A 12,068-nucleotide genomic window follows, 5' to 3' on the forward strand; every position below is an offset into this window, starting at 1 on the left:
TTCCGGAATCCTGGAGACAAAGTACATAGGAAAGCTTTTTAACTTGTAGAAGAGTTTTTAACTTGTAGAAGAGGCGGTTCTACCGGGGAACAGAAGCAAAGGGAGAAGGCAGACGCGGCCGGCCCAGGGATGTCCAGGAGGGGGCAGAGGCGCCTGCGAAGCCCCCAATCACAGCTGGGAACAGCTGGCTACAGTTGGCAACAGCTGGCATCCCAGCACAGCCCCACGCTCCGCGCGTCCCTGGGGACCTTGAGCTGGTCAGCGTGCCCTTTAACAATAAGCCTGCGTCCACTTTAACATAGATTCTGCTCTTCGGTGTCTTGTATACACCGAAAGCATAAGAAAATAAAGGCGCTTCAGACGGTCCAAAGCGCGCTGGTCAGGGTGCCCTGCGGGCTCCGGCCAGCGTGCGCGCCGGGGAGCTGGAGCGGGAGCGGGGACGACGCCTCCCTCCTGACCCGGCCTTGGGTTTAACCCAGTCCCAAGCGGAGACAGGCGCCGAGCCACTCACTGTGGGAGCGAGCGCCTGTCCGATTCGGCACCACAGCCCCTAGGCTGCTGAGCCCCGCCGCCAGGGAGCCCGCTTCGGGGTCTGGCCCGCAGCGGCCTGCGGGCACTGCTTGGCACAGCGCAGGGGACCCACGAAGGCTCTCGCAGATGCCTGCCCCACCGTGCCCAGAGCCCTTGCGCTTAGCTGTGAGCCCGGAGACCCCCACGTTGGGGTTGGACAGAGAGAGAGAGAGAGAGAGAGAGAGAGAGAGAGAGAGAGAGAGAGAGAGACAGAGAGAGAGACAGAGAGACAGAGACAGAGAGACAGAGAGACAGAGAGAGAGAGAGAGAGAGAGAGAGAGAGAGAGAGAGAGAGAGAGAGAGAGAGAGAGAGAGAGAGAGAGAGAGAGAGAGAGAGAGAGAGAGAGAGAGAAATGGAGAAAGGAGGAGCCGAGCGGAGGGCGGGGACCGGACTCAGGAGGCGTGAGTGCACCGACGGGACCGACGGACAAACAGACCGACAGACTGACGGTCCGAGGCAGGTAGCACGGTGACTCCTCCCCCCCATCCTCCCGCCACGCCGCCGCCCCACCCCGCGCGGGCACCTCCGCCCTCGAGCCTCGAGCCCAGCCCGGGAGCCCGAGACAGACTTAGAAGGAGGAGACGAGGAGACGAGAGACTTCGAGCGCTGCCCCTGCTGCCCCTCGGGGCTCTGCGGGAGGCCCCAACGTCGCGGGACACGCCCGGCCCCGCAACCGCGCAGCTCCAGACAGTGCCTGGTGGGTCCAGCCGAGGACGCAGCTGCGGGCGGACGGACGGACGGACGGCGCTGGGCAGCGCCACTGCCGGCGGGGGCCAGCTTCTGGCTCGGTCTTTACTATTTCTCTCCTGGCTCCGCCGGGCTTGCCTGATTTCTTAGTTTCTTGGGTCTCTGTTTCTCTTTTTAAACTCGCTGTCTGTCCCTTCTGTCTCTTGTCTCTCCCCTCCTTTCTCTGTCTGTGTCCCTACCTCGGTCACCGTGCCTGTCTCCCGCTCGCTCTCTCCCTCTTTTCCCTACTGCCTGGCTCTTGCCGTTCTTTCCCACCTGCCTCTCTTCCACCCTCTTGTGACTCTCCCCCTCCCTTCTCCCCTCTCCCCCTCTCCTCTCTCAGTCTCCTCTCTCTCCCTCTCCTCTTTTCCCTTCTCCTCTTTCCTCTCTCCTTTCTCCCTCCTCCCCAGGCCGTGCCCCTCGGAGTGTTGGGGAGAATCTCTGGGCTGAGTCTCAGTCCCCGCTCTGCTCTGCTCCCCGTGACTTGTCTGGCCACCTAGAAAAAGACGCCCACGGGGCCTCCAGGAAAGTGGCAAAGCGGCTTTTCCCACCTTCCGAAGAACTCTTAAGGGAGGTAGACTGACTGCAGACGCATCTGGGTCCCTCAGGTTATTTGACCGAGGCAGAGTGTGACCACCAGGCAGCCTCCCTTGACCTCTTGGAGACTGTTTCCATTTTAATTTCATTTCACAGGCTTCAGGGTTTCCTTTTTTATTTCCCATAAGTCTTCACACTTCAGTTTATTTTTTAACAAAACATTTCAATTCCTAGTTCTTGATTTCAAAGCCCATCCGTGAATGGGCCGCTTGTGATCCATCCCTTTCACCCCCAGTTAAATCCCTCACACTGCCCTTGCATAGCTCGACTGTAACAGAGAGGAGTCAGGGGAGGGGGAGAGTGGAGCCCGGCAGAGCAGCCACGCCTGGCGGCGGGATCATGAGGCTCTTCTCTAAGGGCCCCTTCGGTGGCATGGCCCTGCTGTGGCTCCTGGGACTTCTCCTGTGTGAGCTGGGCAGTAGCAGCTTCCTTGGGAACTACCTCCACACCTCCAGCTTCCTCCAGAGGAGGCTCAGCGGCAGGGAGAAGCGGGAAATGCAACGGGAGATTCTGTCCATCTTGGGGTTGCCAGGACGCCCCCGACCCAGGGCCCCTCCAGGGGCCAAGCTGCCATCCTCGGCCCCGCTGTTCATGTTGGATCTGTACCATGCCATGGCCAGTGAAGAGGAAGATGGCCAAGGAAGTGATGATGCAGATGTGGCCTGGGGCCGTGGGGTCTCCAGGCCTGTGCTGACCAGTCTGAGCACCCAGAGTCCTCCTCTGGAACGAGTCATCAGCCATGCCGACATGGTCATGAGCTTCGTAAATATGGGTGAGTGCCAGACCCAAGGGGGAGAGGGAGGGACAGCAGCATGGGGAAAGAGGGGAGGGACCCCCTCCCAAAGGGGAAAGGGTTCCGGTCAACACCAAGAGGCAAAGGCAGTGGACCTTTAGATCCCAACTTTGAGGCTTACTGTCTGTGTGGCCTTGGGCCAGTCTTTTCCCTTATTTGGAACTCAATTCTCCCATCTGCGAAATGAGGGGGGTTCGACTAGATGGTCCTCTGAACCTTGGACCCTGCCAGGGCAAGGGGAGGGGTTCCACAAGGTGTCATAGGAGCCTTGTTCTGAGGTCCAGTCCAAACCCCTCAGGGTAAAAAGGAAATCCACTAAGGAAGGTGAGCACCCCCCAAGGTAAGAGAAGCCATAAAGGAAAGGGACACTCAGCCAGTCTCATGGGCAGGCAGCTCTTGGAAGCTGGGGCCAGGCTAGCAGAGAGAGAGTGGCCCAAGGCCAGAGATTCCTGAATCCTCCAGCCTCATGGGGCGAGATTCGGTCCATTCCCAGCGTGCTCTTTCAAGTTCAGGTTGTTATCATCTTGTTTTCAACAGTTCAGGTTCAGTTACTTTCACAGAGGCATCTGGGGGCATGGTGGATAGAGGGCTGGGCTTGGAGTCTGGCCTCAGATGTATAGCTGTGTGACCCTGAACAAGTCACTTTATTGCTGTTTGCCTCATTTTTCTCAACTGTGAAATGGGGATAATTACATATGTATGTGTGTACATACATACCTATACACGCATACATGTGTATGGGTATGTACATGTGTGTATTATAGTTGTGTGTGCATACACATGTATATAAACACACACACACATATACTTATTCCCATTCCCTTCCTCTTCCCCTTCCCCAAATATTGACTGACTCCTTACAAGAAAAGCCCGGTGGCCCAGCTGTGTGTGTGTGGGGTGTGTGTGTGTGTGTGTGTGTGTGTGTGTGTGTGTGTGTGTGTGTGTGTGTGTGGTGGGGTGGGGGAGATAAACAGATGAAAAGATACCATTCCTGAACCACACACACACTCAGGATGTTTGTAGTGGGGACAAGACTTGGAGAGAAATGAGCATCCCTGTGATAGGTGCCACAAGAAGGAAGCCCAGAATGCTTTGGGAGCTGGAGTGGGGGAGGCTTCTTAGAGGAGACAGTACCTGAGTTGGCTCTTAAAGGTAGGTCAGAAATCAGTGGGCTTGTCTGATAGCTTGGTTTTGTCCTGGTCTGTGTTCAGCCTGGGCCCTGCTCCTTTGGCCTGAATATTTCTCCCTTAAATGAAATATACTTACACACAAATATATTTATATGTTCAGATACAGGAGAGAATGGAAAGAGACTCCTATAGGAGACAGGAAAGGAGCTGCTAAATCATTTAATTTGTTGTAATAGAGTATAGTTGGTTTTGTTAAAGTTAAGTTCATTAGGAATTATTTATTTTAAAAAGACAAAACGATTCCAAGTGGTCTCTGACATTTATCCTTCAGCCTTCACTGGGATCAGGGTTTATGTATATAAATTTCCTCACTGGACTATTTTCCCAGCCCCAGGTTATCTGCGGGCCCAGAGGAAACCAAATTTCTCCTATTTCGGTAGATTTTTGGTGAACAGATCTCATGCCTAGGTAGGCAGGCTCTTCCTTTCCCACTCATCTCTGGGAAGCCTGTGAGGCTGGTTCTGAGCCCAGCCCTGCCCCCAACCTGCTGTGTGACCTGGCCAAGTCACTCCACTCGGCACAGGGAGGGCTCCTTCCTTACTTCATCTAGAAAATGGAATTACTCTTCCTTGGACTGCCTGACTCACAGTGAAAGAAAAATACTTGAAGTGCTTTGGAAATTTGTTTTTCAGACTTATAAGCCCTTATGCTTTAGAAATATCCCTTCTGTCAGCTGCCCGTGAGGCCCACAATTTCATGGCCTTCCTGACAAGGCGTCTTAACAGCACAAATCTCTTTTTCCCGAAAACTCTATTCCTGATTCATTCACTCCATCCAAATAAAAAAAGTAGAGTAACAATAATAATAGCTAACATTTATACAGTGCTTTAAGGTTTACAAAGAACTTTACAAATATTATCTCATTTTACCCTCACCACAACCCTGGAAGGGAGGTGCTTTGTTAACACTATTTTATAAATAAGGAAACTGAAACAAACAGAGATTAGATGACTGGCCTGGTGTCAACAACACAGGTCAAATTTGAACTCAGGTCTTCCTGACTCCAGGGCCAGCACTTTGTCCATTGTGCCTAATGCTTCCTGCCCTCCCATTTTCTGTCAGCAATTAGATTAGGAACTAATTTCTCATAAAACATCTGTTATAAATAAATAGATAGGTAGATAGATAGATGAATGAATGAATGAATAAATAAATAAATGAGCAAATAAATAAATAAATACATCTGGGCTAGAGAGGACCTCAGAGATCCGTGAGTCCAACACATATATTTTACAGAAAGGGAAACTGAATTCCAGAGAAGACATGGAGTTTGTGGGTGGAACCAACTTCTACTTATTTATTGAGGCAATCAGGGTCAAGTGACTTGCCCAGGGTCACACAGCTAAGTAAGTGACTAAGGCTGGATTTGACTTCAGGTCCTCCTGACTCCTAGGACGGTGCTCTACCCCACTGTAGGGCCGCCTAGCTGCCCTTTGTCTAACCACTGTTATTAAGAGAATGACAGAGCCCAGCCTGGAAGCAGAGTTCCTTCAGGTCAATGGCCTCTTTCTACCACACTTCCACAGCCCTTAGCGAAGGGGTCCACACACCCCCAAGGAATTTGTGGATAGATTTCAGTCTGTGAATGTCGATGGGGGGCAAATTAACCTGATTTCCACCATTCTCTGACTGAAATTGAGCATTTCCTTTCAGTATTTAAAAACACAACTCAGAGAAGGCAAAGCTGAGCAGACCAGACTAGGAGGGGTCTGGGAAATAGGCTTTCACAGGGAAGAGAGATCAAACTTGGGTTGTTGAAGCCCGGAGAGCAGAACTAGCAGCAGTGGGAAAGAGGGGGATCACAGCCCACAGTGAGCAGTGGGAACAGCTGCCTCCTTAGCTAGTGAGTTCCCTGGCTGTAGAGATCTCCTAGCAGAGACTGCATGAGCACTTCTCTGAGATCCTACAGTGGGGATTCTGGGACTGGGGGCTGGGAAAGGGAAGGCTGGACCAGATGCCATCTGAGGTCCTTCCTAGCTTTGATAATGTGATCCCTTGATAAGAAGGTTTATTCAAGTCTCTAGAAGACTCACTACTTAGGCAGATAGGTGGTCTATCCCAGGGCTTCTTAAACTTTTTCCCTTTTCACTGGAGAAATTTTTACACAACCCCCGGTATATAGGTATATAAAATAGGCATACATAAACTTTTACAGTTGCCAAATTTTTTGTGACTGCCACATTCAGTTATACAACCCCATATGGGGTTACTGACCATGGGGGTCATGAAAAAATTGGCAACAGTAAAATGTTAAGAAGCAGGGCAGCTAGATGGCGCAGTGGATGGAGCACCGACCCTGGAGTCAGGAGGACCTGAGTTCAAATCCGGCCTCAGACACTTGACACTTACTAGCTGTGTGACCCTGGGCAAGTCACTTAACCCCAATTGCCTCACTAAAAAAAAAAAAAAATGTTAAGAAGCTTTGTTATATACCTATCTACCTGGGGTTGTGTAAAAATTTCTCTGGTGCAAATAAATAAATAAAATTTTTTAAAAAGGGCAGCTCTTGGGGCGGCTAGGTGGCGCAGTGGATAAAGCACCAGCTCTGCATTCAGGAGGACCTGAGTTCAAATCCGGCCTCAGACACTTGACACTTACTAGCTGTGTGACCCTGGGCAAGTCACTTAACCCCCATTGCCCTGCAAAAAACCTAAATAAATAAATAAAAATAAAAAGGGCAGCTCAGTGGTGCAGTAGATAAAGCACCAGCCCTGGATACAGGAGGACCTGAGTTCAAATCCAACCTCAGACACTTGACACTTACTAGCTGTGTGACCCTGGGCAAGTCACTTAACCCTCATTGCCCTGCAAAACAAACAAACAAACAAATAAATAAATAAAATTTCTCTGGTGAAAAGGGATCAAGAGTGGAAAATGTTTAAGAAGCCCTGGCATAGAGTATAGAGTGCTGGCCTTAGAGTCAGGAAGACGTGAGTTTGAATCTCATCCCAAACATTGCCCAGCCTCGGTTTCCTTCTCTGTAAAAAAAGATATTCCTTTTATCAGGTGCCCACAGGTGGCTGGGGATAACAATACCATATGCCTCTCAAATGAGATAATATTTGTAAAGTGCTTTGCGAAAACTTAAAACTTCATAAGAGGGACAGCTAGGTGGTGCAATGGATAGATCAATAGAGCAATGGCCCTGGAGTCAGGAGGACCCGGGTTCAAATGCAGCCTCGGACACTTAGTAGCTGTGTGACCCTGGGTGAGTCACTTAACCCCACTTATCTCCAAAACAAGAAGCCCCGAAAAGTCATAAAGCTGTTTTTAGTTAAGAACTTCCTTCTTATCTGTCACAGCCCTACTGCTAATTTAGCTGTGTGACCTTGGGTAAATCACTTAACCTGTCTGGGCATCATTTTCCTCATCTCTAAAATGGAGGATTTGGCCTAGCTGACTTCCAAGGTCCCTTCCACCTCCAAATGTGCACTCTACTTGGGAATCTTTGCTTTCTGCCAGAATCTTATAAATTACCATCCTCAGAGCAGCTCAACTGGATAAACTGGTCAGCAAGGAGAATTCTTTTGCTGCCCAGGCTCCGCAGGGCGGTTTTGCTGTCACAGGGATGAGCAGTGATGTTTCGGAGGCCCCTGCAGAAATGGCTCTATTGCTCCCGGGGGCGGGGGGGGGGGGGCCAGTGGTGACAGAAGGTGACTGTGCTGGGACCTGAAGTCATGTGGATGCTTGCCAGATAATATTTAAAACAAAAACTCCACTGAGGCCCATTCTGACAGTAGTAATAAGAGGGATGTCCTCTGTTCAACAAATGTTTATTAAGTACTGACTATATGCACAGCCCTGTACTTAGTGCTGTTTGGGGAGACAGAGGCATAGGAAGCAGGTGGGGTGTGATGGGGTAGACAGAGCACAAGACTAGAAATAGGTGACAGGTTAGTTGACCAGAAGCCTGCTTCTGACCCTCCATGTTATCCTGGGCAAATAATTTTATTTCTCTTAGACTCAGTGGATAGAGTGCTGGGCCTGAAGTCAGGGAAACTCATCTCCCTGAGTTCAAATCTGGCCTCAGACACTTTTTAGCTGTGTGACCCTGAGCATTACTTCACCCTATTTGCCTCAGTTTCCTCATCTATAAAATGAGTTGGAGGAAGAAATGGCAAAGCATTCCAGTATCTCCGACAAGAAAACCTCAAAATGGGGTCACAGAGAGTCAGGCAAGGACTGATCAACAGCAAATAAGATGGATGGGTCTGACATGAAACTGTAGGCTCATGGATTTAGGGCTGTAAAGGACCTTAGGGATGATCTAGTTCAATCCCACCATTTTACAGGTGAGAAAATTGAGTCTAATATGATCTCTAAGCTCTCTTCCAGTTTTGCCATTCTGTAGGGAAATAAGACCCAGTGTGTGCGTGTAAGGAAATGAAGGCTCCACGTCAGGCCTCCTGCTGGCTAGTGCAGTGTCCTCACCCTCCACTGTACCACATGGAAGAACATGTGTGAAAACATTTATAGGCCTTTGAGAGAGTCTACTGAATTTTTATGATAGGATTTCAGCAGGCAAAAGGCCTGACCTGGGCAAAGTGGGGGAGGCAGAGAACACAGACACCCCCATGGGCATCTCTGGCAGAAGCTTCCAATTGGGTGCTGAGTCACCTCCTTCAGGGCCCCCTCCCCCAGGTTCCCATGCCCAACCTAGTGTTTAGGAAGTAGGAACGGCAGCATCGGAAGCTGACCCCCCCCACCCCACTTAGTGAGAGGTGTGTGTGTCAGGATGATAGCATGAGACCATGTCTTCAAAACTGAGCCCTAAATACCAGATCATCCTCAGTCACAGTGGCTGGAATCTGAGAGGGCTGGTTCCAGTCACCACCTTCCCATGTCCTAGTTAAAAAAAGCTGGCTATACCTGGAATTGGATTGGGGAGGGGGAGGGGAAAACTCTCATATGGTCACCTTAAGGTAGGTAGGAAGGAAACAAGTATTAATTAAGCACTACTATATGCCAGGCACTATGCTAAATGTTTTATAAAGATCCTTACAACAACCCTGGAAGGTAGGAACAATCATTAGCCCCACTTGACTATAGAAGAAACTGACGCAGCACCCAATTGGATAAAGCACCGGCCCTAGGTTCAGAAGGACCTGAGTTCAAATCTGACCTCGGACACTTGACACTTACTAGCTGTGTGACCCTGGACAAGTCACTTAACCCTCATTGCCCCGCCAAAAAAACAATAGAAGAAACTGAGGCAGACAAAAGTTAAGTGACTGTAGGACTTAAGAGTTGTGAGGGACTTTAGAACACAGAACATCAGGGCTGAAAAGACCCTGTCAGAACTGAGAAGGAACCCAGAAAGACGGAAACAGAAAGGAATTTAGCACATAGAATGTTAGATCATAAAATGTTTAACCTGGAGGGAAACTTGGAGATCTAGTCTGGACTCCTGATTTTACGGGTAAATAAACCAATGCCCAGAAGGCAGAAATGACTAGTCAGTAGTTACTCAGATAATAAACGATAGAGCAATGATTCCAATGATCCCTCTGGTTCCAGATCCAAAGTGAGTCTCAGTTCACTGGGCTGCCCCTTTAACAGCATGGATTGGGGGTCCCCCACCTGAGCAAGAACAATCACAGAGCCCTAGCTAGGAGACAGTCCCACTAAAGAGAGGAAAAGTGCTGAGCTAGGAATCAAAAGACCCATGTCCCGTCCCATTTTATGCTATCTCCAGGCCCTGTGACCTTAGACAAATCATTTCCCTATCTCTGGTCCTTCGTTTTCTCACATGTAATAATCCCTATCTGTTTACCTTACAAGAAAGTTGTGAGAGAAAAAAAGAATAGCTTTCAAGGGCTCTAGAAGTGGGTGTTAACATCAAAGAATGAAATCTTGAGAACCAGAGGCAGCAGGAGGATAATATAAATGAAAGGGCCTCCCTAAGAATTTAGATGGACACTGGGAGCCCCAGAAGCATCAGCCAGAGAGCAGTTCCAGTGGCAATTTCTAAAGTTGAAATTAAAATCCCTCTAGAAACCTGATTAGACACTTGACACTTACTAGCTGTGTGACCCTGGGCAAGTCACTTAACCCTCAGTGTCCCGCAAAAGAAAGAAAGAAAGAGAAAGAAACCTGATTAGAAATGCCAGGGAATGGGGCAGGTAGGTGGCACAGTGGATATAGTACTGGTTCTGGAGTCAGGAGGACCTGAGTTCAAATCCAGTCTCAGACACTTGACACTTATTAGTTGTGTGACCCTTGGCAATTCACTTAGCCCCGATTGCCTCACAAAAAAAAGAAGAAAGAAAGAGAGAGAGAGAGAAGGAAAGGAAAGGGAAGGAAAGGAAAGGAAAGGAAAGGAAAGGAAAGGAAAGGAAAGGAAAGGAAAGGAAAGGAAAGGAAAGGAAAGGAAAGGAAAGGAAAGGAAAGGAAAGGAAAGGAAAGGAAAGGAAAGGAAAGGAAAGGAAAGGAAAGGAAAGGAAAGGAAAGGAAAGGAAAGGAAAGGAAAGGAAAGGGAAAGGGAAAGGGAAAGGGAAAGGGAAAGGGAAAGGGAAAGGGAAAGGAAGGAAACTGCCAGGGAATCTAACAGGTTTACAATGGCAGGACCACTTTGCAGACCAGGGTGCCAGCAGCCACATTTCAGGGAGGGGACAGTGATGGACCCCCAACCCTCTCACAGACAATTCATGCATTCCATTACCTTCTCTCCCCTCCCACTTCAGTCTACCCCTCTGAGCTGTCCCATGTTCTCACGAGGCTGAGAGGACCCAGCTGGGAACAGGAGATTGAGTTATCAGGAAGGAGAGAGAGAGAAGAGAGAGGGCTCAGGGAGGGAGAACACAGAGCATCAGCAGGACACCTTTGAGGTGACAGGTCTCATTGATTTGTTCTCCAAACTTCCCTTAACTTTTGCTAATGTTAGAGGGTGAAGATGGCAGGGGGAAGGGGGAGGGAATGTTATAACAAGTCATTTGGTCAACCAGAGCACATCTTTCCCAGTGAACCTCCATCTCCTATTTCTCATGAAGAGATAATAATAATGAGAATGACTCACGTTGCTACAGGGCTTTAAGGTCTGTAATGTCCTTTACATGCGTCACCGTGTCCATAAAGATTTGGAAAGCGCTTTGCAAACCTTGAAGCACCAGATAAATGATCATTGTTGTTGTTATATTAGGATGATATCACAAAGATGCTTAATACTCCTGTCACTTCATTTGAGCCCTACCACAAGCCTGGGAGGGATCGCAGGTTACTGAGGGAGTCAGTGGTGAAGCTGGGACTGGGATCCCATCTCCCAAACCTCTTTACTGAACTACATAGCTTCTCTCAGGGTCTCCAAAAAGGGGGGCGTTTGGTTATCAGAGAGTAATACTCAGGACTTTTGTTTGTTTGTAATGTAATATATTTTTGCAATGAAGAAAAATCTACTTTCCCTCCCACCTCCTCCTCCCATGGGGAGGGGGGTGGGGAGAGAGAGGACAGAAGGAAGGATGGAAAGAGAGGAAGGAAGGAAGGAAGGAAGGAAGGAAGGAAGGAAGGAAGGAAGGAAGGAAGGAAGGAAGGAAGGAAGGAAGGAAGGAAGGAAGGAAGGAAGGAAGGAAGGAAGGAAGGAAGGAAGGAAAGAGGAATAAAAGGAAGGAAGGAAAGAGGAAAGAAGGAAAGGAAAGGGAGGGAGGGAGGAAGAAAAGGAAGGAAGGAGGGAGGGAGGGAAAGAGGCAGGGGAGAGAGGGAGGGAAGGAAGGAACAGAACTCTTGTTTCAAATATGCATAGTCAAGCAAAACAAATTCCCACATGGCCAAACTTAAGGTTCAGAGGTTAAATGACCAGGGTCCTGGAAGTGTCAAAGGCAGGCTCCAGACCCAGGTCCCATCTGCTAGTCTGTCCGCAATGGCATCAGGTACCATCTGTCTAATCAACAAGCATTTATTAAGTACTGACTGAGTACTGGAAGTACTAGGATAAAAGTAAAGACCACCCAAGGAAAAGCGCCCCCTTCAGTCTGGAGAAGGAAGGACAGCTACTCTGGGTTCTTTCTCAAAATGGAGACCCCAGGAAGAATGTGGGAGGAGGAGGGTTGGGGTAAGGACAGTTGAGGCACGGTGGCAGGATCCCCAGAATGAAGCATTGCCAGTGTAGGCACGGATGTCCTTAACCTGGGCTCTGTGGACTTGTGTTTTAAAAAATATATTTTGATCATTATATTTCAATTGAGGGGCAGCTAGGTGG

At 49.1% G+C, this 12,068-nt stretch overlaps 1 protein-coding gene across 1 annotated transcript in view; it reads left to right on the forward strand.

The window, feature by feature from the left end:
- The first annotated feature begins 1,278 nt into the window (after positions 1-1,278).
- Positions 1,279-12,068, forward strand: part of LOC122749368 (bone morphogenetic protein 8B-like) — a 49,993-nt gene continuing 39,203 nt past the window's right edge. The window contains exon 1 of the mRNA XM_043995714.1: positions 1,279-2,666. Coding sequence (XP_043851649.1) covers positions 2,234-2,666 — 433 coding nt within the window. The 5' untranslated portion in view covers positions 1,279-2,233. The remainder of the gene's footprint in view (positions 2,667-12,068) is intronic.

Source organism: Dromiciops gliroides, chromosome 3 (genome assembly GCF_019393635.1).
Source record: "Dromiciops gliroides isolate mDroGli1 chromosome 3, mDroGli1.pri, whole genome shotgun sequence".
Classification (NCBI taxonomy): Eukaryota; Metazoa; Chordata; class Mammalia; order Microbiotheria; family Microbiotheriidae; genus Dromiciops; species Dromiciops gliroides.